Source organism: Ictalurus punctatus, chromosome 5 (genome assembly GCF_001660625.3).
Source record: "Ictalurus punctatus breed USDA103 chromosome 5, Coco_2.0, whole genome shotgun sequence".
Taxonomy (NCBI): Eukaryota; Metazoa; Chordata; class Actinopteri; order Siluriformes; family Ictaluridae; genus Ictalurus; species Ictalurus punctatus.
This window is the reverse complement of record NC_030420.2, coordinates 28,737,486-28,763,922: the sequence shown is the minus strand read 5'-3', so window position 1 is coordinate 28,763,922 and position 26,437 is coordinate 28,737,486. Positions and strand designations below refer to the sequence as shown.

Below are 26,437 nucleotides of genomic sequence, written 5' to 3'. Positions count from 1 at the left end.
AAAGCTACGGGTCCTTACCAATTTCTGACCTAATCTACCTTGGGGGACTGCCACAATTCTATTAAGCAGCAAAGATATTAAAATTCAGAGCTCTTCGGGGTCTGATGACGTCTTTTTGCTAGATATACCTGCATAATCTGTCTGTAAAACATTAAAGAAAAATATACTCTATTTGTGGCATAAGTACACTTATACTACAGAGCTGTTGAATTCTTGAATCTGATTGGTCAGCAGGTGTTGATCAGTTTTTTCTGACAGTAGTTCCAGCTGCAAGGTAAATGAAGGTCTTTATGAATGCACTCATACTTATACATTATCATTTATATTGTTATTAACAGCAACAAATAATTAATCAGGAGTTTGTCTGAAGGACGCGTCTCGACGTTTAATGTAACCTAATACGAAACAGATTTTTAAAGACGGTTATTTTTAATTAAGAAAATTTTAATCAATTGTAAATGGTTACGTTTAACGTGAGGAGACTTGTTTGTCTATCATTTATGGAAGGAGTATCCAGTGTCAGTGCTCTTATAATAGTACATTTTTATTTAATAAAAGACTTCAAGAGAAAAATCTTTCACTGACATTGTACATTAACTACAAACTGATAAAAAAAAATACAATGTGTTGTTCTTTGACAAAAAAGATATGTATTTAGGTATGGGTGGAATAAAACACCCCATGGCATGCAATTCATTGGAACATAATTTCCTTTGTAGTTGTTAAAACTTTGTTTTATATCAGGCTTAGGGGTTAGGGTTTAGGGGTTAGGGCTTAGGGGTTAGGGCTTAGGGGTTAGGGCTTAGGGGTTAGGGCTTAGGGGTTAAGGCTTAGGGGTTAGGGCTTAGGGGTTAGGGCTTAGGGGTTAAGGCTTAGGGGTTAAGGCTTAGGGGTTAAGGCTTAGGGGTTAAGGCTTAGGGGTTAGGTTAACCCTAACCCTAGCACCCCAAGGAGATAATTTATCTCTTAAACATCCATCCTAACACCGAAAAGCCGAATTCATGTTTTCTTGTATTATCCACATTCTAGTTAATTTGCTATGAGGAGAAAGCGATATGGACAAAAGCATACTTATCTATGTATTACAATTAAGTGTTTACCCTAAAGGATATTTTAAAAACTACTATTAGTTGCAAAGATGTTTAAAGGATGTGGCTGTTTTTGGTGACGTTAGTGGACTGTCGGCTAGAGTGAAAGTTATCTTTTCAATCGTATAGAAAGAACGACTTAAGGGGTAATATATAAAAGATTAATATGGACCCAAAAATACATTCATAATTTGAGGCCAAATCAAGGCGGACCAAACATAGACCAATAATGATTTTTTTTAAATAATGGTACTTTTTACTGGGCATCCTTGGACATGTTTATTTGCTCCTAGTATATGTAGAACTGAGTAATAAGTAGATATATTAAAAATATATATGTTTTATAACCATACTAACACAGTAATGTAAGTTAATATTTTACCCTGCACTATTGTAGTATACCTTGTCAAGCTAGTATACGAAGAATAAACTTCAAGTGACATGTCTGGACTATTAACATGCCCGCAGGAGTCTTGGATAAACCTTTAGTTACTCGTATGAACATTTTTGTGAAGGCATTCTATACATTTAGTGACCGTTTATTTATTTTTTTCCAGTTCTTAAAGACAACATTTGTTAGGTGCAAGTCAGTTTACTGAATTTCTAAACTACAGGCATCGATGAATCAGGAAATGATTCATATGTATATATTTGATGAGTCATCAGCACTAAAAAAAAAAAAAAAAAAAGAAAGAAAAAAAAAGTGTGATTAAATCCGAGGCAGTGAATGCTATAAGAAGCATCAGAAATGCGCGTCCACTGACTCATCGACCGTCCGCAAAAAGAATTCAGTTCCTAAAAAGTTGCAAATATTCTTGATGCGTCTCGTGTCGCCTAACCCCACCTCCATCCCGGGAAGGGACCACGCTGTAAATGATTCAATCACTGTTTAGACAGGAGGGAAAAAGCCCTGGAAAAAAGAAATCTGTCTGCTCTGACAGTTGAATAAATGCCTGCTGGCATTTTGTAAATTTGCTTGGCTAGTGGGTGCGAAAGCACATGCAGAATCCGTACCAGCGACGAGATTGGTATGCACCGTCGGCGTCATGAATATTCGAAATTATTGACACCTCATAAAAAAAGTGCAAAGTGGACACTATAGGAGCTTGATTAAAAACCAAGGACAGAATACATCATTCGCTTCACTGTAAAGGGCAGTAAAGCTGAGGATGTTCTGTTGCTTGTAGATCTTTACACCCAGGTAAGAGAGGACATTGTGCATAGATACACTTTTACACACACACACACACACACACAGCAGGGAGCCTAAAAGGGTTGCCACGGCTGCGGCTCCTGATTCTGGAGTGTGAACTGAGGTTTAACAAGTTCTGCATAAACATGGCCTGCTCGAAGATCCAGGGCAGCCCTATCGAGGCCACAGTGTGGACGCCCCACGGATTAACACAGGGAAATAACTCAAGAACGAACCCAGTGCCAAAACCAAGCGCTCTAACCCCTGTCTAACCATCTGTGGCTGGAGGATCAGGAGAATAAGTTCCACACATCTTGCTTAGACCAGAGTCAAAACCGATGGGGGGTAGAGCAAATATCTTGAAGAGCATGTTATATCAAGGACCTTTTTTTTTTTTCTTCTCTCATTTGAGTTCAGATCACACTGAACTCAATTTGCTTGATCCACAGGAAGCTGATCCAGCATCAGTGATCTTTGATACATATGGACTATAGGGGGAAATGAAGCATTGATCCAGCCCTATGGAGCCTATTCCACTCATTTCTCAATCCACACGCTCTTACTAACTTGCCTCACCAAGCTCGTGTTCGCTTGGCTCTTTAATCTGTAACCGGTGTAATTAATTCACAGTCAGTCTATAACATGCGTCTCACCACTTAAAATGTATCAGGTAGCACTGGATAATTCAATTCGATTTATTTGAATTAACCAAGCATGCTTTACTCATCAATCAAGGCAGCAAGAGTTTGGTCATGTGTGCAAGCAGTTTTTTAAACCTAGGTACCTAGGTCCAGTCTTTCCGTTCTGAAAGTGGAGGAATATGGATGTTGGAGTCTGCCCTATGTGTGGTATTTCGAGTTAAGGAACGAGTGAGGGTAGAGTGAGGATTGAAGACACTTTTCAAGACACTAACAAACTGTCTCGATAGTATCATTTAAAGTATCATTTTAAAAAGAGCTTTTGTAGTCATCACCCCGGGTTAAGCTCCGCTGTCCTGAAGGCTTGACTTGAACTGACACATCTATGTGGGAGTGTGTGTACGTGTTAGCTGCAGTATTTAAACACAGCACAGCTGGTGTCTTGGCAAACAACCTAACAGGAAGTGCATTCATTTATGCTTTTATGGCTCCTAACATAAAAAGCCGAACTTCTTTAAAGACGTAAAGCTGGGGACGGGCGCAAACGAAGCGAACAGAGTCAAAGTGAATAAACGAATGTGCAAAGGCAGATAAAAGGTGAGCACTGAAACATTGGACTCCTCTGAAGCAGCTGAACTGCTGCTAATGGGACCCATATTTATTGGCCCCCTGTTCCTCTCCTTTTGCGAGCCTTCGCCGTCCCAATGTGCCATTTATTCTCATTTGAACCGAAGTGCTGCCAGGCTGATCATGAGGCACTTACGCATAGCAAAACGTGCAGAGGTAGAACGGAAACAAATGGTGCCCCAAGAGTCACCCTGGGCACACCGAGATCCGTCATGATTACAGCGGCACGTCTTACTTATTACTTCCAAATGGCTGCGGCTTAAGAGAACCAAGGAGCAATTCCACATCCATTAGTGCTTATAGTACCTGGGGATTTTAAATCAGCACCTGCTGACTGTAACGAGCAGTGAATATCAGCGTATCTTGTTAATGAGCACTAAGTTCATGATGTCATAGTACTACTTTTGCATGTGAAATATAGTGTATGTAAGTGTGTAAGAAGTAAACCGAACATGACAGCTCCCTGACAATAGGATTTTATTGAGTTTGCATGTGCTAAGGAAGAGAATATTGATTTGTAAAGAACAGTAGTGCCCGGGGTATTACTCAGACCGAGAAGTATAATTGGCTTCGAATATTTTTTTTTTCCCCTAGTCTTAATCCATCACTTGAGTGGTGAAAGCTCTGTACTCAGCTAATGATGCCTGTTCTCCAGTGGTGCTCCTCCAAAAGACCTTCCCAGTAAGAAGGAGACACTTTTTTCATTTGTCCATTATCGTGCCATTCTGAATGGCAGCTGGGTTTTTTTTTTTGTCCCCCCAATGTTTGAGCAATCTGTGAAAAGGCACTCACAAGGAGTTTGGTACTGAATCTTTTTTCTTTTCTTTTTTTCCTGCTGCACACATGGAAGTAAAAAAAAAAAAAAAAAAAAAAAAAGCTTCTCATACAAAAGCCAGCGCTAAAAGGGGAGCACACAAGAGACCTTGCCTCAGTAGCCTTTCCCCTCCACCTCCTACAGAAGTATCTGAAAAGTTGAAAGGTTCTTTAGACGTGAGAAAGAGAGACAGAATGAGATAGAAAAACAGGGCGGTCACCATGAAACGAGAGGCCTTTCGAGCACCGAGCCTACAGAATGTTTCCCTCAGAGTTGCATGGAACCTTGAAAGCTTTGGCACCGGCGGCCCCGGTAAATTATTCAGACAGGACGCAGGAATGGGGAGGACTTCCACAGCAATCGCGATGCCAACAGGGCGGAAAGTAAATGTAAAGCGTCGCCCGCTGCGGCTTCGCATACGGAGCATTAGTGGCTCAGAGGTGGTCAGAGAGAAAGCGAGAGTGAGAGGAAAGGGAAAGAACGAACGAAAGACAGGACGATAGTAAGGATGACAGGATAAAAAAGGAAGAAAGAGAAAAGAATTAGAGCTCGATGCCAACGTTATCAGCAGGGGATGGGTGCGAGGGCAGACGCACGGATGGACTGGTGGATTTTAAAAAAAAAAGCTAGCCAAGAAACGAGTTTGAGTTCCTGATCCCGAACGTATAAGTAACATCTCCGTATGATAAACTATTTCAGACATTTGACTCACACTTGCTTTGACCTTGATCCAAAATCTAATCAGTTCCTCTGCTGGTTACAATAATAATTCCATATAAATCCTACAAACATTTAAGCGCTCGTTCTTGAGATACTGCACTGACGAGAATCTCGTATTGTAAGGGTGATGCAAATATGAATGGATGGACAGATGGATGAACAACCAGAAAACGCAATGCCCCGACCGCTTTCTTTCACAAGAAAGAACGGAAAAGTCGATGGTAAGGAAGAAATGTCGAAAAGGAAGGATAAACAGAGAGAGAAAAAGGCGAAATAAAGAACGGATGGAAAGACAGGAAGAAAGAAAGAAAGGAAGGCTCGGGGGAGTGTGTTTGGGTTTGAAATACAAGAAAGACCTTTGAGCTCCTGAATGCAACACAATATGAGATTGAAATGCATAAAAGAAATGCATAAACTCGGAAACTCGGAAAGAGTCGACGGTGTGACATTCCCTACTCAAGGGTATGACAGATCTGTCAGCAATTGCTAGATGAGTTCAAATCGACTCCAAATTTGACTAACATTACTGGAGCTAAATTTCATCGGAAATTTAAAAATGAAGCAGAAGCAAGAAGCCTCTTTGAGTTGCTGAAAAGATGAAACAGGAACCCGAAGCTAGTAGAACTAGAGTTCTTGCCATGACTGCATTAGCAACACATCGCCCCAGCGTACCACTGCTGAAGGCTGACCTCTAGAGAACAGTGGAGAGCAAGTCGAGGATGGCCAGACCCAGGCGTGTGATACAGCAACGAGCGCATCGGTAACAAATCTAAACCACTATGCAGGAGAGAGAGTGGAAAGAGAAACACTCACACTCCTACTCGTCCAGCGTGTCCGGTTCTTCCGCTACACTTGCAATGGCGGTATTTTACACTCCGTGTCTGCAAGAGCGGGTATTTAAGATTGCATTCGAAGCCCTTCCTAGCAAGTTGAAGAAAGGCTTCAAACTGTATGGTGTGTCATACATAGATAAGGAAATGCCTACGACACAAAGTAGCTTTTTTGTATCGATTGCTACGGCCATGTGAAAGAAAGAAAGAAAGAAAGAAAGAAAAGGTAGGAAGTGGCATCTTAATTTTCCTCTGCACATGAGCTGTACTTATTGCAGAGTGAAAAGGTGATGGGATAAAGGCCCTCTATAATTCATTTCAGCCCCCTATTGAAGCATCACAGTGGGGTTCTGCCAATTATTGCCTGAGTGTGTCTCCATCACCTGCTGCGCTACTGTCCTCAGCAGGAACCTGCAGGACACTATTCTCTACATATCACCCTTGTGCAGGATCTACACACACACACACACACACACACACATACATTTCTTAAACACACATGTTTCTTTGTGAGGACCTTCCACTGGCATAATTATTAATGCAGCTAATTGATACTATGCTACACCTAAATATTAATCTCTTTTACCCACACACACACACACACACACACACACACAGTACGACGGCGACTCAAAAAACCATTTTTTGCACTGTTTATTGCAAGTAGGTCTTACAAAAGTGTACATAATTTCCATTCCGTTCAATGGACGTGTGCCATTTAATTTAAGTTTAACTTCTATCACACTTTTAAGGGGGCTTAATGGTTAGCACGTTGCCCTCGCACGTCCGAGGTTAGAGGCTCGAATCCTGCCCTCCGCCCTGCGTGCGTGGAGTTTGCATGTTCTCCCCGTGCTTCGGGGGTTTCCTCCGGGGTACTCCAGTTTCCTCCCCCAAAGACATGCGTTGTAGGCTGATTGGCATTTCCATAATTGGTCCGCAGTGTGTGAATGTGTGTGGGATTGTTCCGTATAGTGGGTTATGCCCCGAGTTCCCTGGGATTGGCTCCAGGCTCCCCATGACCTGTGTAGGATAAGCTGGATGGATCACACCTCATGGTTATTCCTTTGATTCACCCATATATATTAAAAAAAAAAATACAAATTCAACAAAAAAACAAGAAGAAGGAGAAAAAAAGAATGAAATGGAAAATAAAAATTCCTATCCTTGTGGGGACACTTGGTCCACACCAATACAGATAAACAGACCCCCATACACACACACACACACACACACACACAGTGTAGCGGCAGTAGATACTTAATGATGTTTAATGATGTGATATCATTTGTTACCTGCAGTTATGTTAGCTCTTTTTCCTTTAATTTGTCACTAATCTGTATATTTGTCTTGATATTATCAGCGTATAAAACAAAAAAAGTCCTATTTGGATAACAAGTACACAAAGCTCAGTCACGGATCTTTTTTTGTATGTAGATGACTTCATATTTGTGTACAGTATGAAAAAAACTTCTTTCAGGGTTGAGTAAATGTTACCATCTTTTTTTTTTTTTTTTTTTTTTTTTTTTTTGTCCTATTTACAATATCCCTGGCCAGTTTGTGTGATTCACACCTCCCGAGCATGGAGCCGGATGGAGGAGCCACGCAGTCCTGCTCAGTCTGATGCATCCACCCTGCACGTCTCAGTCGTGGTGTTTAGGCTGGTATTGCGAGTGGGCAGAGCGCGGCGGCCTTTAATGCACCATATGCTTTTGTGCAGGAGGATGGGCACGAATCGGTTGAGCAGGAATCTCCTACCGAGGTGGCGTTATGCGCAGGAAATAGTACACCATAAAGAATGGGCAGATGAAAGTTTGATGAGGGACGGCGTTCTGATGAAAAATTCTGTTTGCCTTCCCAGGACACCCGCTTTTATTCCAGCCCCTGGGGCGCAGATCCGGGCAGCGGAGATATTTACCCCTGTGGTGCCGGCTTTCAGGGAGTTGAACGCCTCTTAATCAAATTTCAAAGATCCCGTTGCTTAGAGAAAGGTGTGGGAGGACAGTTCTGAGTTATTCCTGCGTTTCCCCCTACTTGTGATTCCTTTCTGCTTGATAACCTTTTGAAAACTTTGGCACAAATCACAGCAAAATCCTAAAGGCTGTTTTCCCCTTTTTCACTGCACGTGCCTAAAAGAAATCTGTGCAAGCATTTATATATATATATATATATATATGTGTGTGTGTGTGTGTGTGTGTGTGTGTGTGTGTGTGTGTGTGTTCGCATGCACAAAGTAATTAAAATTGCTATCATCCTTGTGAACTGTAACTGAAGTGCAGTACAGAAAGCAGGAATGATTAAAGACTTGAATTACATGCAGCATGACGTTTTGTTCTTTCTGGAGGTTTTTTTTTTTTTGTTGTTGTTGTTTCTTTTCATTTTTTAATCACAGTACTGCGCTCGCTGGATGACAGTCCCATCTCCTTCCATAATACCCATTACATCATTACTGACTGCTGTTCAAGAGGGAGCGGCAGCTCAAATTCACACAATGTCAAGCAGTGCAGAACAAGAGACGTCGCACAATTTAGGAGGGTTTATGATATCGTCTGTGGTATTGGATTGCACCCTCGGAAACATCGGAAAGCACTGCGACGTGTGCTATCTTAGGCTGTAAAATTCAGATCGGATTCCAGCTGGGTGCTGAATCATAATGTAATGGAGGAGCAGCATCTCCCATTTCATCATTCTTAAGATGTGGAGACTTTACAGTATCACTATACTCCTCGCAATTATGACTCCCTCAAGTGCTAATTGCGTTATCGGAGTTCAGAGTGTAGACGGGCAGCAGGATTTTAACAAGGACATCAGTTTCTCATTAATCCTTTGGGGTGAGAGCAGGGTTTGGGTTAATAGCAATGGGTTAATTCTATTATACTAATGATGAGGACATCATTACTCCACTACATTTTATTCTCAGGAAATAGAGAGAGCTGAGGATTTTTGAGAGTAAGAAGACTAAGCTGGAAATAAAACCATCCTGATATCTCGCAAGATTTTCAGCCATGGATGCAGTCCAACTTTCACCTAATATGAAAATGGTTCGCTGCCCATTTTCACAGACTAAGAATGTATAATGGAAAACAAAAGTTCAGGCATAGATCCAAGAGACTGGTTTAGCTTAGACAGTTTTGGCTGTTACTAAGCAAGTATATAGTCCCCTCCAAATCAATTGAATGGCAAGGCCAGATCTTTTATTGTTTTTTTTGTTTGTTTGTTTGTTTTTTTTTGCTGTAGACTGAAGACATTTGGGTTTGAGATCGAAAGATGAATATTAGAAGAGAGGTTAGAATTTCAGCTTTTATTTCATGGTATTTATATGAAGACGCGTTAAACAACGTTTTGTATCAGACCTCTGAAATTGTAGGCCCGTGACTGACTGTGACGGTTCTTTTTGTTAGCCAGGTGTGTCCTGCTGGACTGATTGTTTAAACAGTAAATGGCTCTGAACATCTCCTCTTGGTTTTAGCCTTCAGTTTCAAATGTGAAGACTGCATTTGTTGTGAAAAAGGATAAGCCAACACGAAGATCAGAGAGCTGTCTATGGGAGAAAAGCAATCTATTTTGAAGCTGAGAAAATCAGATCTTCTACTTCTTCCTCTTCTTCCTCTTCTTCCACTTATTATTATTATTACTGGCATAGCCAATACAACAATTTGGAATGTCCTGTGAAGATATCACAATCCACTGTTCAAAGATGACTACGAGTGCAGAAATATAGAGGCCAAAGCACAAGATGTAACCAGCAGTACGAATCAGAAAGCCAGATAGGAATTCGCAAAGAAATATAGAGATGAGCCACAAAAGTTCTGGAACCAAGATTAACCTCTAATAAAGTGATGGGACGGCCAGAGTGCGGAAAAAGAAAGGATCTGCTCATGATCCAAAACATACAAGCTTATCTATGAAACATGGTGGAGGTAGTGTCATGGCTTGGGCTTGCATGGCTATTTCCAGAACAGGCTCATTAATCTTTATTGATGATGGAACTCATGATGGTAGCAGCAGAATGAATTCAGAAGTCTACAGGAACATTTTATCTGCCAGTTTATAGAGAAATGCGTCTAAATGAATCTGTACGACACATGTGTATACAGATGTGTATGCGCAACCAAGAGAAAGTCCATTACAGAGAGCCGCAGCAACTCCTTTACACCGGCAATAACCAAGAACACTTGTCTCCACACTTGCTCGACATCATTGAATTATGTATCTCATCATATGCCAGTGTAATGAATGTATTGAGAGTGCTCTCGTCGAAGCCGCATTGAGAGCTGTCTGCTTTGTAACCTTAGCGGAAGAGTAACCGAGGCCAAGGACTCACATTTGATGGTCAGTTCTTATGGCGCAGGGCTTTTTAGCAGCACACTCGTGCCGTTCCCCAGAGGTTGCATTAAGTGCTGTTCAGCCCTAGACCCTTCCATCCATAATACATTCCCCTTTCTGCTCGCCACTGTACTGTTGTACCAACAGCACCAAGCTCCTCCTTAAACTAGGCCAAGTATTACATCATGCACAAGCAACTGCAGACAAAAGCAAAAAAAAAAAGAAGGAAATTTACACACAAATCTTAGAAAAATTCACAGATGCACATGCAAAGGTGGCAAAATTGTATCCCCCGCACACTGCTTAGCTAAAGATGTAAATAGGTCACCTCTGACAGTTGTGCTCAGAACGTCTTTACATCAGTCGGTTAATTCAATATTTCAAATAGCATGAGTGGTTCTTTTCACTCGGCGAGATGGTAAGCGTGGATAATTGATTTCTATGCCCTAGCATTCAAGCTCTGCTACTTTTGTAGCGGGTGACCCTCTGTAACCAACACTGCTTCAATGAAAGGTTTCAAAAATAAGCACGTTCAGAATGTTTCAACATGAGCTTTGGTTAAAGAATGCTGAAAGCCAAAAAGGTGGCAGCACTTAAAAAATACCAGTGTAAAGAAATCAATTATTTGTGGTATAAGAGATAAATAGCATACATTGAAAAGCACATTTCGGACTGCTCTCGTTGCCAGCCCTGGTGGAACTGAACAGCTCGGGGGTCCTCAGTTCCATCCTGAGCTTGTTTCACTGTCGATGTGGAGTTTCATACTGTATGTTCGCCCTGTGTGGGTTTCCTCTGGGTTCCCAAAAACATTCTGGTAACTGGATTAGCAACTCTAAATTGCTCCTATGTGTGAATGTGTGTGAGTGTGTGTGTGTGTATAGTGCCCTGCGATGAACTGAATTCCCAACTCATCCCCAGTGCTCCTATTAAAGACTCCAGATCCACTGCAACCCGGATAGAGTGGTTGTGGAAAATTAGTAAATGTCTACACTAGGTGCTTTGTATCAGTGGCATGTCCAGCTTTTTAGATATGAGATGGCACAGCACACTAATGGGTGGCACCAGTTAATTAGATACCGAGCACTTGAATTTGTAGAATATCTGATTTGTTCCTTGGTTCAAAATGAATGGACACATACTGATATTACTGTAATGGCTTCATATATAGCTGCGCTATAGTTCTTCAGACTGATGGAATGTGATATGTGGTTCATTCAGAACTGAGTTCTTAATGGTGTGATTGGCGGGTTTAAATTGCCCCTAGGTATGATTAAGTGTGTGAATGTGTGTACGTAGTGCCCTACAATGGCCATCCTGGGGGTATTCCCGCCTCAAGACCAGTGTCCCCAGGATCGGTTCTGGATCTGCCGCAATCCTGACTAGGATTAATCCTGGATTTATTGCTGAAGATGAATGAATGAATCTGGCATTATTAAGGCATGCATTTGATGCACTCGTTTAATGACCGGTTTTGTATTTTTCCAGCTCCACTGCACTTGATTCAACTCCAAAATGCTTAATAATCAAGGGATGCGCCAACGAGTTAATTAAAACCAATATACTTTGTACTGCACCGCACTCTGAGGATTGGGACTGGAAGCTTCTGATCTCTATCCATTCTGTCACTCTTTGGATGCAAACTTTAGGTGTTGGCGTACCGGTTCTCGGAGGACAGGCTGATGATGGAGCCCCCGCTCTCTCAAATTGTGAAAGGCCCAGGAGAGAATATGAGGAGGAGGAGGATTTCTGATCTGCTCACCCAGCTGTGTGTGCATGTGTGCTTGGTCTCCTTCACGCATGCCTGCTCTTCACATCACCAAGACACCCATGAGGAAAGAAAGGAGCAGCAACAGCCCTCGGATTCACCCGTAATGACATGTGACACACTTAGGGCACATGCTGGAGAGTGGTGCAGGAAGTGTTCTGGGTGCTTTGTCTTCAGTTGAAACAAACTATTCATGCCTCGTCTGGTAGCGTATACAGTTGAGACGGATCAAAAAAGATGCTATACTAAATTCTTGAGCAGACCAAGTAAGGTGAAAAGTGTTAGGTGCACTGTGGGTTAATGTGAAAGGTGTTAGGTACACTGTGCATTAAGGTGAAAGGTACACTCTAGAAGCTCTTATGTAATACATAGTTAGTTTATATTGTGGTTTATACTGTATATCCAAAGAATGCAGCATGCACACACTTGTACAGTTGGTATTTGATGACAATACTTGATAGCAGCAATATCGAAAACTATGAAAAAATAAGATTTAAATAAATGGCTCGACCAATCATGATAACTTGACTAGCTACTGTAGGAATGAAAATTAGCAGCCACCAGAACAACTCAATATCCATTCACTTTCCTTTGGCATCAATATAGAATTTACTAGAAAAATCCGTACTTTCAAAAGAATACATCAGGTTTTGGTCCGAATTTTCATTTGATTCTTCTGACTGTAACGTACATTGACACCTCAAATTTAACGACCCGTGAATATATTTCATCTTTTAAATGTCATATATTTTCATATATATATTTTTTTTTTTGTTAAACAAACTTTTTAATCATGCCTTGGCGATCTTTTCACAACGAGCATGTTGGGTAAGTTGCCAGTGTAACAAATGTGGTAAAAACAGTCGGTCTACAATGTTGCTAGCTAAGTGTGATTTCCTCACATAGTGAATGCCAGGCTTTGCCCAAGTGGTTGCATAGTTATGTACTGCAGCAAAACAGATCATAAGGATAATTCATTCAGTTTGTCATTAGATATCGGCTGTTGAAATGTCCATGATGCTCCGGCACCATAGTCAGAATGATATCCATTCCTCCATCCATACATCCTTCCATTTTCTGCACCACTTATCCTACACAGGGTTGCGGGGAGCCTGGAACCTATCCCAGGGAACTCAGGACACAAAGCAGGGGACGATCACACACACTCACACATCCACACACTACGGACAATTTGGAAATGCCAGTGAGCCTTCAATGCACATCTTCAGAATGGGGGATGACACCAGAGTACCCGGAGGAAACCCCCAGAAGCACGGGGAGAACATGCAAACTCCAGGCACACAAGGCGGAGGTGGGAATCGAACCCCCGACCCCAGAGGTGTGAGGCAATTACTTGTATTTGAGATACATGTAAAAGAAGAAATTCTGTAGTTTACATAATTATGTGTAAGATAAAGAGTCAAAATTCCACAATGTGTACGGATTTTCAGACACTAATCTTGTATCAAAGTGTTCCTCTATTGATCGTAGGTTGTTCTTAGTCATAAGCGCTGATCCTGGATTGTGCCTGAGATATTTTAAGAGCACGAAGCCAAAGAATACACCTACCAGCCTCCCTAAAGTAAGTGTACTAAATCTAAGCTCCAGCTTTTACATCTTAAACGACACGGTGGATCGGGCCGAACGAGTTGATCTGAGCTAACCGGTCCCGCTCTGTAGATTCGGAACAGTGGAGCGGTGCAGTAGAACAGCTCTTTCCCTCACTCATCCGCACTGGGTTTTTCTCAATGCTCACTCAGTCATCAGCTAATCCACTTACCGCTACCGAGAGAGCTTAGTGTCTGCCGTTAAGTATCTCGCACGGGTCGGTCTTGCCAGAGAGTAGAACAAGAGACAGATGGGAAGGAGGTTCATGCGAAAAAGAGATAGAGACAGAGAGCTTGGTGCATCGAAGCACCGATTAGCGGAGAAATGCTCTCATTTCAATATAAATATTGCAGGTAGGATTGAATTCACGTGTAATTTGTGCAGGAGAGGACAAAGGAAATTCCCCCCGTAGCAGCTGAGGTGTGAGGAGAAGTAATACCCACACACATACAGTAGAATTAGAGCAAATCAATAACTAGCCCACGTCTGCAAGAACTGAACGAATATAGTGCAGGCAGGTTTGTGTGTGGTTTACGCTGGCTTGATGTTCTTCAAAAGAGAAGTTTCTCCGACACCCACACCGGGACATTCAGAAGTTGACGGAGAGCGGCTTTTTCTGTCACTCTGTTCACGGTCGTATTTACCAACACGTAACAATCTCGGCGCTGCCTCCTCTGCCAGGAGCTCGCCTCGTATACACGCAGGGCAAATTAAAACCGAAACTCAAGACAGGCACGGAGGTGCGGCTTCCGCCCGAAGCCTCAGACTAACTTCTGATAAGCAGGATTCTGTGCTGACAGTCTGACATTTCCAAAATCATTCTGACGGAGGAAGTGACTGAGGGGGTCAGGGAGGATAATGGTTCTGTCCAGCTCTCAGACAGAACGGGCGCTTCCAGCTGATTCATCTGTCTTAACGCAGACTGCCCGGCTGCTGTCTACATCAGACCTCTGATATAGGATCAGTGCTTAAGTGACAACAGCTCTGTTTCAGCTATTTATAGTCCAAAGTGTTTGCAGCAAATCACTTGAAAATTTCCAACCTGTGTTTTCCTGGCACGGATTGCTTCCGAGTTGTGGTTTTTGTACTTGTGTAGCACAAGTCTGATCATTTCAACAAGTTTCCTCCAAGAACATACAGCCTGTTCACTAAAAATGGTCTACCCATGCATTGTGGTCTGACGCTCTTGCGCACGTGTAGCGGTCTGACGCTCTTGTGCACGTGTAGCGGTCTGACGCTTTTGTGCACGTGTAGCTTTCTGACGCTTTTGTGCACGTGTAGCGGTCTGACGCTTTTGTGCACATGTAGCGGTCTGATGCTTTTGTGCACGTGTAGCGGTCTGATGCTTTTGTGCACGTGTAGCGGTCTGATGCTTTTGTGCACGTGTAGCGGTCTGATGCTCTTGCGCACGTGTAGCGCTCTGACGCTTTTGTGCACGTGTAGCGGTCTGACGCTCTTATGCACGTGTAGCGGTCTGACGCTTTTGTGCACGTGTAGCAGTCTAACGCTCTTGTGCACGTGTAGCGGTCTGACACTCTTGTGCACGTGTAGCGCTCTGACGCTTTTGTGCACGTGTAGCGGTCTGACGCTCTTGTGCACGTGTAGCGATCTAACGGTCTTGCGCACGTGTAGTGATCTGACGCTCTTACGCACGTGTAGCAATCTAACGCTCTTGCGCATGTGTAACGGTCTGACGCTCTTGCACACGTGTAGCAATCTAACGCTCTTGTGCACGTGTAGCGCTCCGACGCTCTCGTGCACGTGTAGCGATCTGACGCTCTCGCGCACGTGTAGTGGTCTGACGCTCTCACGCATGTGTAGCGATCTGACGCTCTCACGCACGTGTAGCGGTCTGACGCTCTCGCGCATGTGTAGCGGTCTGACGCTCTCGCGCACGTGTAGCGCTCTAACGCTCTTGCGCACGTGTAGCGCTCTGATGCTTTTGCGCACGTGTAGCGGTCTAACGCTCTTGCGCACGTGTAGCGGTCTGACGTTCTTGCGCACGTGTAGCGATCTAACGCTCTTGTGCACGTGTAGCGATCTAACGCTCTTGTGCACGTGTAGCGGTCCGACGCTCTTGTGCACGTGTAGCGATCTGACACTCTCGCGCACGTGTAGCAGTCGGACGCTCTCACGCGCATGTAGCGATCTGACGCTCTTGCACACGTATAGCAGTCTGACGCTCTCGCGCACGTGTAGCGGTCTGACGCTACATTGAGCAACCTTCCTCAACGTATCCACTGACCTCTGTTTGCTAGCCAAAAACATCTGAACCCAGCACCCCAACAGCTTCCTTTTAACCTCTTCCTTACTCGAACTCACTCTTGCAGAGTGGACTTTTGATTTCTCAGCACTTTGACAATACAGCACAACTGGCTGCTGTGCACTCCACCCAACATCAGCAGCATATTCCCACTGCTGATTCTGATTTGTAGCATTGCACAGACTACAGCTGCACCACGAAGCCCGAGATAGGGTTCATGCAGCAGTGAGAAAAGAAGACAGGGGACGTGTAGTAAATAAGGCACCGAGAAGTGTAGATCCTCCCATGGTAAAGCAGCTAGCTAATGAGCTGGAGTCTTTGCATAAATTCGACACGATCCTTTCGAATAATGCTACCCTAATTAATTCCAGGTTTAATCAGGTTCAAGACAACGTCTCTGGGATGTTTGCCTGCTTGAGGAAGAGCTCCCCATGCTATTCCAGCATTTCCAAATCGGGCTTGATCCAGTGGGACTCCTGTCTGTGAACTAAGTCTCTTATGCCTGGATCACATGTCAGACTGCAGCGCGGCAGCGTGCAGGAGAGCAGGGGAATGAAACACAAGTCTACTCTCTCCTGCAATACTGAAGCAAAAATGGAGATGTGAAGAGCGAGCTACACATACACACACACAACCACACACACACAACCACACACGCACACACAGAGAGTGACAGTGCCTCATTATGCCGCTTGACATATGCGGCACTGTACCGCATGATGCTTTGTGAAAGTTACGCTTCACTTCTGAAAGAGGCAGCTCTACAACAGCACTCACAGATGTCATCAAAAGCAGTAGAAAAAAAAACACAGAAACCTCTCTCTTTTTTGTTTTACGCCAGCCTCTTTTGTTTTATATATATATATATATATATATTTTTTATAGAAGCACTCCACCAAGGCTAGTGATCTGGCCTAACTAGACAAGCTTTCTTATGAGGGAACACATAATCTGATCTTGGAAACAAGACACAAACCACAGCGGTAAAAATGACCAGCATGCCTGAATTCCTTTGAACAAGTAGCACTAGATCTTACTCAGTTAGGGATGCTTATCCCTTGTTATTATACCCCATTTAATATAATTACCAGTGATTATAACGCCACACTTGTTGACAAGCGGAAATGAAGCATGACAGAGAAAGTATGGCTGGGCCTCCGCTGTGTGACAGAAACGTCCCTGTGCCCGCCACTCGCGCTCCCCGCTCCGCCACCCTACGGCTCTCCGTGCAGTCTATTTAGAGCAGCACTCACCATCCGGCCCATCGGGGAGGCCAAGACATTTTCATTATTCAGCGCTGCTAAAACGCTTCCCAATATTGTGGTATGAATAAAATATCCAAGAACAATTTTCCAGCAGGGTATTAGCTTAGCATTTTCAATGCCTGGCTTAGTCATTATGGAACTGAGGCATCATGGAACTGAGACATCAGTCAAGCTTCAGTGAGGTCCATTTGTCTGCTTTAAGCCCGCTCTCTCGCTGTCGCCGTTAAAACAATTTCCTGTTTGACATACTAGAATAACTATTGATTGAAGGCTTGTATTACCGGACGTTTGTGCTGTGCATCGACGCCCTCGTCCCGAATAGTTTCATAATGTATATGTTTTCCAACATATACATCCAGGACAGAGCAGCGTTGACTGTGATAGAAGTGTTTCCCTTCTGAGCACATGCTTTAAATCTTCGAAAGGAGTCTTAATCAATAGCTATAGACATAATATTAAGGGAATATGGCAGCTTTGTTTAGCTGTTTTCCATTCCTGGCATCAGTAGAGTGTGTGCAATTATCAAACTATTTTGAGACATTTTTTCCTGTTTTGAGAAAACACCGGAAAACCCATTGACTTAAAGTTCACTTATAATGGAGGTCTAAGTGTAGTTATTGAATTCTGCTACTAAGCTTTTTTTTTTTTTTTTTTAAGCGAATATACGAGACAAATTCGGAACTACAAGCGTTATATTCTCCAAGGAATTAGGATAAGGCCAATATGAGAGAGGTGATCTTTTATACTTTTATCTTTCAAACATTGTAATAATATGGTAAATACTGTGGTGTCTATGCGCAATCACGTATTAATCGAAGCAAATCCACACCACGAATCCTTCGCTCGAAAAAGTAGTCCCAGGTCTGAAAGAACAAATAACACAGATGTAGAGCTTGACTTATAAAGACACTGGATTGAAGAATGAACAAAGGTTTTTTTTTTGTTTGTTTGTTTATTTAAAAAATTGCTTATTAACTTTTCCAGCAACTGCCATTTCTTAAGTGAGTTTCACGTAAAGAGGTTTTCGGTTCTTCAGTAATGAGATCTGAATCAAAATTCAGCTACGTGGTAATTCCACATGTGCTAAGAACACTGGAGTATTCCATTAAGGCGAAATATATCTATGTGCAGTTCGATAACACATGTGAACCTAACCTCCAAGATTTCCGCTAAATTTTGCATTTTATATTTTGTCAAACAATTGAGGTACAACTGAAAAGTATTTGCCCTATCCTTGGGAGATCACAAGTTCGATGCCACAGCTATTCAGGTCCAGGAGCCAGGTCAGCTAAATTGGCCATGCACTCTGGATGGGATGGATGTCATGCTGTCTCTCCCCTGTCAATCACAGTGACACTAACCAATCATGGGAGTCTGTGAGGTAATGTATGTGGAAGAGGGCTGATAGCACTCTCTGATGAGTACGCGATTGGATGGCTTCATGTGTCTTGGAAGAAATACGTGTTTGCCTGCATCCTTACCAAATGGGGGAGAAAAATGGAGAGAAAAAAAAAAACTATTGTGATGAGCATACAGTGATGTGAGATCTTACCTGGCGAGGACCTCAATATTAGAGATGGCGTAGAAGTACTTGAGCAGGTTGTCCCTCTGCACGTACGTTCCTCCAAGCGCAGGCCTCAGCAGCCGTAGCTTCAAGTCAGTGAACGTGAAGAAATCTCTCAAACCTTTCAAGCTCTCCATGCGTGTGTACAGGTTGTCCATTTTGAGCAACCTGGGCCCTGCAAAAATGGCAAAGCGATCCCGAACCTCAAAGCGCACAATCTTCTCGTTCTTGGAGCCCACCCAGCGCGAGTACTGCTCGGTGCAGATGACCCGAGTCACATTGGTTGCTGAAAGGTTCTCCACCCTCTTGGGCTGCATACCAAACGCTTCCATGCAGTCGTCAGCATAGTACTGGTATGGATGCCAGGTTCGGCCTTTGTCCATCGACTTCTCCAGCACCATGATGGTGGGTCGGCCATACTCAAAGGTGATCTCGATGTCGTCCGTCACCTCCAGGCTCTTGTTCCATGACAGTGTGATGTTGGCCAGCAGCGGATCTGGGAAGCGGCTCCATGTCACCGTTTGCCAGTAGGTGATGAGGCCAGTGTGTTCACGGTCCTGCATCAGCTGAGGCGGGTGGGCCAGGTCCGGAGTGGATGCGTCACATTCGTCGCTACACAGGTACGGATTTTCCTAAACCGGGAACACAAACACAATATCGGTCAACACTGCGATCCAGGTAATGCAAGAAGACACCCGTAAGAGCGCACGGTGGCTTAGTGGTTAGCACGTTCGCCTCACTCCTCCAGGGTCGGGGTTTGATTCCCACCATGGCCCTGTGTGTGTGGAGTTTGCATGTTCTCCCCGTGCTACAGGGGTTTCCTGTGGGTACTCCGGTTTCCTCCCCCACTCCAAAGACATGCATGGTAGGCTGATTGGCATGTCCAATGTGTACGTAGTGTGTGTATATGTGATAGTGCCCTGTGATGGATTGGCACCCTGTCCAGGGTGTACCCTGCCTTGTGCCCAATGCTCCCTGGGATAGGCTCCAGGTTTCCCCGTGACCCTGAAGAGGATAAGTGGTAGAAGATGGATGGACACCAGTAAGAATGCATTGTACAAATTTATAACTAAAGAATTCAACCTTTTAATGGTCCTTGTGGAAAGCTGATTCTGATTATATAGATTGGTGTTTGGGCCAAATTTTTTAACATAGTGGAAAAGCCACTGTTTTACTATTTTAAACACAGACTTTCTGGATAAAACTGATTAGGTTACGGTGACATTACAGGTCAGTTAGTCATGTTCTACTAAACAAGCTCCGTGGATTAGGACTAAACAAATTATCATCAGAGGCAATCGTGGAACCTCTTAGCCACTGAATTGCTAGCTACTATCTCTAATGTTAGTAATCTACAACATGCTTTTGCTTGTCGTTTTACTATATTTTCAGGTTTTGCTAAGAATTTGGCAATTGTAAACAAGATTCAGGTACCGAAATCTCACTTTTGTCAATCTGGGGGAAATGCAAGCTAGTTTACCAGTGGTTAGCTATCTGGCCTGCTATGTAATTTAGTAAGTAATGTTAGTGATGAATAACATTGTGCATTTCTCAAAATGCATTCTTAGATTCTTAGGCTCTTTGTTGTTTCTTTGAGGTTTTTTAAGCTTTCCGATGTTTCTAAGAGTTTATGAAAACAATTCCGCTTGTGTTACAAATGCAAGCTAATTTACCATTGGTTAGCTACCATGACAGCTGCATATTTTCAAATTCCATAGTCGGGTATATTTATACGTTATAGGTTATTTTTAATGGTTAAAAATTGTGGATTTTGGAGGGTAAATATGCACTTATATAGCGCTTTTTTATCCTTAGCAGTTCTACAAAGTGCTTTACACTGCTTCTCATTCACCCATTCACACACACTCACACACCAATGGCTGCAAAGCTGGCATGCAAGACGCTAGTTTGCCATCGAGAGCAACTTGGGGTTCAGTGTCTTGCCCAAGGACACTTCGGCATGCGGAGTCATGTGGGCCAGGAATCAAACCGCCAACCCTACGATTAGTGGACAACCCTCTCAACCATCTGATCCACAGCCGCCCTACCTACTATCAAGAGTGTCCCTAAATGTGCCAATGTGTGTGTGCGGTCTTTTGGTCTATTTATGAAATAGGTATAGTTATATATTTATAGATATATTGCAAATAATTTAGATGAAAATAAACCGGATAGAATTTAAAAATGGTCAACGATACATTGCTGTAAAATTCAGAAACCGAATGGTCCACGGCAATGAAATATCTATTAGTAAATAGAGGAGGGAAACAATCAGGTCAACTGAGCACACATGGAGTGAGTGTGAACATGCTGAAAAAGTCCAATTCTAATCCTAAATATGTCACCCTGCTTTAAGAACAGGCCTGTCTTTCTGTCTTTCATGGCAGTTAGTGGATTGTTGGATTATACTGCTTAACACTAGATTAACTTTGTCCCATTTTTAAAGTCCCTGTCATTAGTATAGTTGTGAAGGCTGCACACATTTGCCCCAGTGTTTTAATGACATAGAAACGGAATGGATTAGCCGATGGACAGTCATGTGGTCACCCTGACCCCTTAATACAGTTGTACCTCAGATATATTGGCATTCTACAGAGTTAACAGACACATCTAAAATATCCCGATACAGGCAAAACACAGTGTATGCTGAGGTTAAAATTTAGGACAGTCTTTGTAACTGAAATGTAATAATTATTATTAAGGAATAAAATCCAACATGGTGTGCTGTAATAAGAAAATAATCATTGATGAGGTGTTACTGTTACCAAAGTTGATTGTTTTCCAACAACAGCATGTCCTAAAATATTCCTCTGATACGACAGCAATGTGCAGGGTTTTTTTTTTTTTTTTTTTTGAGGCACTTCCATGAAACAAGTTAGCTCCAGTTATCACTTTCATTATAACAGCTATAAACAGAGGGTCCCTCACCAGCATCTCTGTTTTCCTCTTTCACGTGAAGGTAGTAATAAGAAAAAATACAGCTTGCCATGGTACCGAGAAACTGCAAAATGAAGACTTTCCTCATGGCAGAAAACTTAATGGTTGCGTTAATGTGCTGACGCTGACTACAGTCTTCTTTCATGAATGTTTAATGTCTCTTTACAGAAAGCTTCACCAGAGCAGTGTATCCATTTTTCTTTGTTAAATAGCAACAGGTCGTTTTTTTTTATTCTCTTATTGTTAGGCTTAAATTATGCATCTGACAAACAGGTCATTGTGAATGAGTTGTTACTATAGAAATGATAACGTAGTAAACCCTGCGCATTACTATACACCTGAGAGCTTCTGACCAATCACAATCAAGAATTTAACAGTGCTTTGGAATTAATAACAGAAACACACAACTATACTGTACACTCTTATGTAACTTTCTTATACACTTTAAGTAAGACAATATTGAAAGATTTTTATGCAATAGTTCTTACAGTATAAAAGCAATCCGGTATACTTGCATATAATGTACAATACTCCCAAGACACAGTTAAAGCTTAATCTTGACAGAGTCAGAAATCTAATCTTAGCACAGCAAACCTTAGGTTACCTTTGCTTCTCAATCCTTTACCCAGTACAATAAATCCAGGCCAGCTGCTACTCCAGGTGGCTCTCGTGCTAAACCCCCACAGCCACCAGCCTGACAGGAATCCTGTCACTGCTAACAAGGTGCAAAATAGAGTGTTTGACAATATGTTCATTTGCACCCTGGTGGTCACACACACACACACACACACACACACACACACACACACACACACACACACACACACACACACACGCGCGCACACACACTCTGCGGCTATGGCTGTCAAAACACAGAACTAGTTAACATAGATTCAATAAACAAGAGTCAGTGTGCTGTACATGGAGCTAGTCTGACTTCCATGCTGGACATTAATAGTTCATCTATTAAGGCCTTATGCTCTACATGCACTTCTAATATAAGTTTACATTCCCATTTGACATGTACAGTTGAGGTGATAAGTGTACATACGCCTTGCAGAATCTATTTTTTATTTTTGTTTTTATTATTAACATTTTGCAGATTCCGCAACAACTTATGACCACAACTGTAAATGAGAGTTAGGGTTAACTTTATTTAACAGTTCATTCAGTTCAATTTTATTTCAGCCGGTTTAGCTGATAAGCTGAAATTCACCTCACAGCTGATGCTCAGCTTGCAGCCTACAATTCTATTTAAATCATATGCCAATGACCCGGATTAAGTACACAGCCAGATACAAGGTCAACCCAGTAATATAGCTTTAATTACAACTGATCCTTTCCTTCTTGTTTTTCTTATTATCAGATTTTCACAGTATCCTCTGCAGACTGTTTTTATTTATTTTTTTGACTGGTGACTGTCCGTTGAAGAAATGTTCATTCATACGTTTTCCGTGATCATTTTATCCTGGTTATCATGGTGGATCCGGAGCCTATCTCAGGAATACTGGGGGAGAGGTGGGAATTCAGCCTGGATGGGCCGCTAGTACATCACACACATAGGGGCAATTTAGCAAAACCAATCAACCTTTTGGGAGATGGGATGAAGACCCACAGGGTGCCCACATGGAAACAAAGCTTCCTACAGACAATAACCCAAGTTCAAGATCAAACCCTGGGAAGTAACCCTGGAGCTGTGGGATGTACCTGTGTTAATGTTTAAAGTGTCAAAAAAACAACATATGGAAGTCTAGTTGACGTTTTACTCAGCTTGTACAAGGCAAGTGTGATTAATTTAGCATATAGTTCCTAATTGGTGGCCATACACTCTTAGAAAACAAGGGTTCCTCAGAGGTTCCACGAGAGCTAAATAGTTCTACCTATCTATCTAACTATTTGTAGCTGAAGAAATCTTTGAGTAATATATAGATTCTTTCCTATTAGGAAAAACGTTCATTAAGGGTTCTCTGGAAGGGTTAAGAGTTCCCCCACCAAGACAAGCTCTTAAAGGTTATATATTAAAACCTTTTCAAAGTTTCTGTGCACCTCAAAACGGTTCTTCAAAATCCTGAATGATTCCCATGACAGCCTGAACCCTCTTGTTGAGTGGATATCCATGAAATATAGCATTTCTTAGGAGCACCTTCAGTTCATTAATAAAGTTTTAAATGGGTCATTTTCTAAAATAGGTTCTACTTGGAATCTTTGCTGAAGGGTTCATTTTTGATCCCTCTGTTGTAGAGTCCTATAGGGAAATTTTAAGGGTTCCCCCAAAAGGGGCAAACAGAAAACCCATTTAAGATAATGAATAGAAATGTAAGCTTCTATTACTTGATAGCAAATTGGATTGGGACCACTGTTTTAAAACCATGACTGTCCTGCTAATAAACCCATAAAAATTAAAGTGCCTCAATAGGTACTTTAGAGTGATGCCATAGAAGAACCTTTAAAGAATCATGGACTTAAAGGTTTTTCAATGAACCAAAATGGCTCTTCTGGGAATCAAAAATGATTCTTCTATGGCATTGCTCTAAAGAAGCTTTCAGGAATGTATAGATTTTGGTTATGATAAATCCATAATCTTAGCAGAATAAGACAAATGCACCAAAAGACATTACCATGAACAAGTTGATACCCTGCCCTACTTACTGATAATATCTGACCAAATGAATGAATTTGCAATTTTAATTACAGTAAACTGCATTTGCCAAATCCTCCAAACCATCTGAGTTGTGTATCATGTCCAGCATGTGCTACACTGTTTATATCTAGGTGTCTTTTGGCAGTATGTCACTTTTGTCACATATGCTCTCATCAAATTAGCCTTATATATATATATATATATATATATATATATATATATATATATATATATATATATATATATATATACACACACAGAGAGGGAATTTCTGAACTTCAGTGAACTATTTATATAGTTTTAGAATCATAAACCTGTTCGGAAATAGAATACATCAAAATATATGAAGAGCAGAGGGGATAGAAAAAAAATATTTACAGTCTGCGCAATGCGATTAGGCAACATCACCTAATATTATTGTGAATAGCGTTCACGAGTGTGTATGATCTGTCCGTGGCATCTAAGTCAACTTTTAACTCAGTCTTTAAGTTTACAGCTCTTAGACATGACCATAACGTGTCATCAGCAGGACGTTGGCAGTGTATTTGCAGGTTGCGCAACGTCAGTCCTCTACCTGATGAAGTAGACGTCTTTTCTCCTGCCAGGTGAGTTAATTACAGTGACGCGACCTCCCTCAGGGCCAGCAGTCATGCAGTACCTCTCAGCGTGCAACGTACAGCGATCTAATTATACCGGCCTGAGAAACACACCATGAGCCTCCCATCATCAAGTGAGCACCAAAAACTGGATATTAATCCATCCATCCATTCATTTTCTGTAATGCTTATCCTTCACAGGTTCAAGTCTGGAGCCTATCCCAGGGAACTTGGGGCCCAAGGCAGGGCACAGCCTGGACGTGCAGCCAGCCCATCACAGGGCTGTGCATTCACACACCCATTTACATACTACAGACAATTTGGAAATGCCTATCAGTCTATAGTGGATGTCTTTGGACTGGGGAGGAAACCGAAAACCCCCGAAGCGCAGGGAGAAAGTGCAAACACAGCGCACTCAGGGAGGATGCAGGAAACAATGTTGTTACATTTATTTATTTATTTATTTAATGAGGGTTAAATCTTCACTGTCTGCAGAATTCACAGCAGTCTTAACTGCTGTAATCATAAACACTGTCCTGTGCTCATCCCAGGATTCTTATTAACAATATGAACACATCATGCTGAGCATCCTTTCTACACGCTTAGGTTTGACTTTATAATATACATCTGCAGAAGAGTAACGATTTATAAATCATACTATCCGGTGTCACGCAGACGAGGACAGTATCCCTTTTGTGTCTGGTTCCTCTCAAGGTTTCTCTCATTTTAGAGAGTTTTTCCTTGCCACTGTTGCCTCTGGCTTGCTCATTAGGCTTGCGTATTTTTTCTGAGACACCAGACTGAGGTGGTCTGGGGCTCGCTCCTACCAAACTGTGGTGTGGTCCGCATCAAGTGTGCCTCCGCAAAGAAGGATTCTTTCCAAACCATGGATCAATTGCGCAATTCCCATGGCCCCCAATTCCAGAAAAAAACACGTGTGAAAGCGACATTATTTACAGCCAGATTTCTGTAAATGTGTATAATTAAAAAACTATATAAATCAAATTGAAATGGAGTGGAATGAATTAGAGCAGTAGTCGACACTTCCAAAAATGTTACTATGCAATGCAACCATCTCTGCTAGTAACCTCAGCACTGGTGCAGGGGCACCCGGGATGCTGTTTCAGGGAATTCTTTAGAACCCTGGATGCAGGTGTTAAGCTGCTTAATGCACACTTCATGACTCTTGGTGGCAATGATACTGTGTTTCTCCAAAGCACAAGAACCAATAATTGCATTCAAATTCACACAATAAAGACTACCAGGGTTGCTTTAATTTGCAGAAAACAATTTAAGGGTACAGTAAAATCCCCAAAACTAAGGAGTCACTGAATCGTTTAATTAAAAAATAAATGTGCATTTAATAAAACACTTTACAGACTGAAGGGCAATCAGAAATTGGCTATAAAGTCCTTCACTACTGAAAGATCCAGGAGCAAAGACAAAGTCACAATTTGTGCAGATTTTACACTTTGGGTATTTCATGGTTTCAGTCATGACATACAAAAACGGAGGAGGTTGGCAATGTTAATGAAATGTATGAATACAGTTCATTTACAGTAATAC

At 42.2% G+C, this 26,437-nt stretch overlaps 1 protein-coding gene across 1 annotated transcript in view; it reads right to left on the bottom strand.

Annotated features, from left to right (window-relative positions):
• Positions 1–26,437, bottom strand: part of ntng2a (netrin g2a) — a 69,309-nt gene that overhangs the window by 31,004 nt on the left and 11,868 nt on the right. Inside the window, exon 3 of the mRNA XM_017467210.3 lies at positions 18,686–19,329. Coding sequence (XP_017322699.1) covers positions 18,686–19,329 — 644 coding nt within the window. The remainder of the gene's footprint in view (positions 1–18,685; positions 19,330–26,437) is intronic.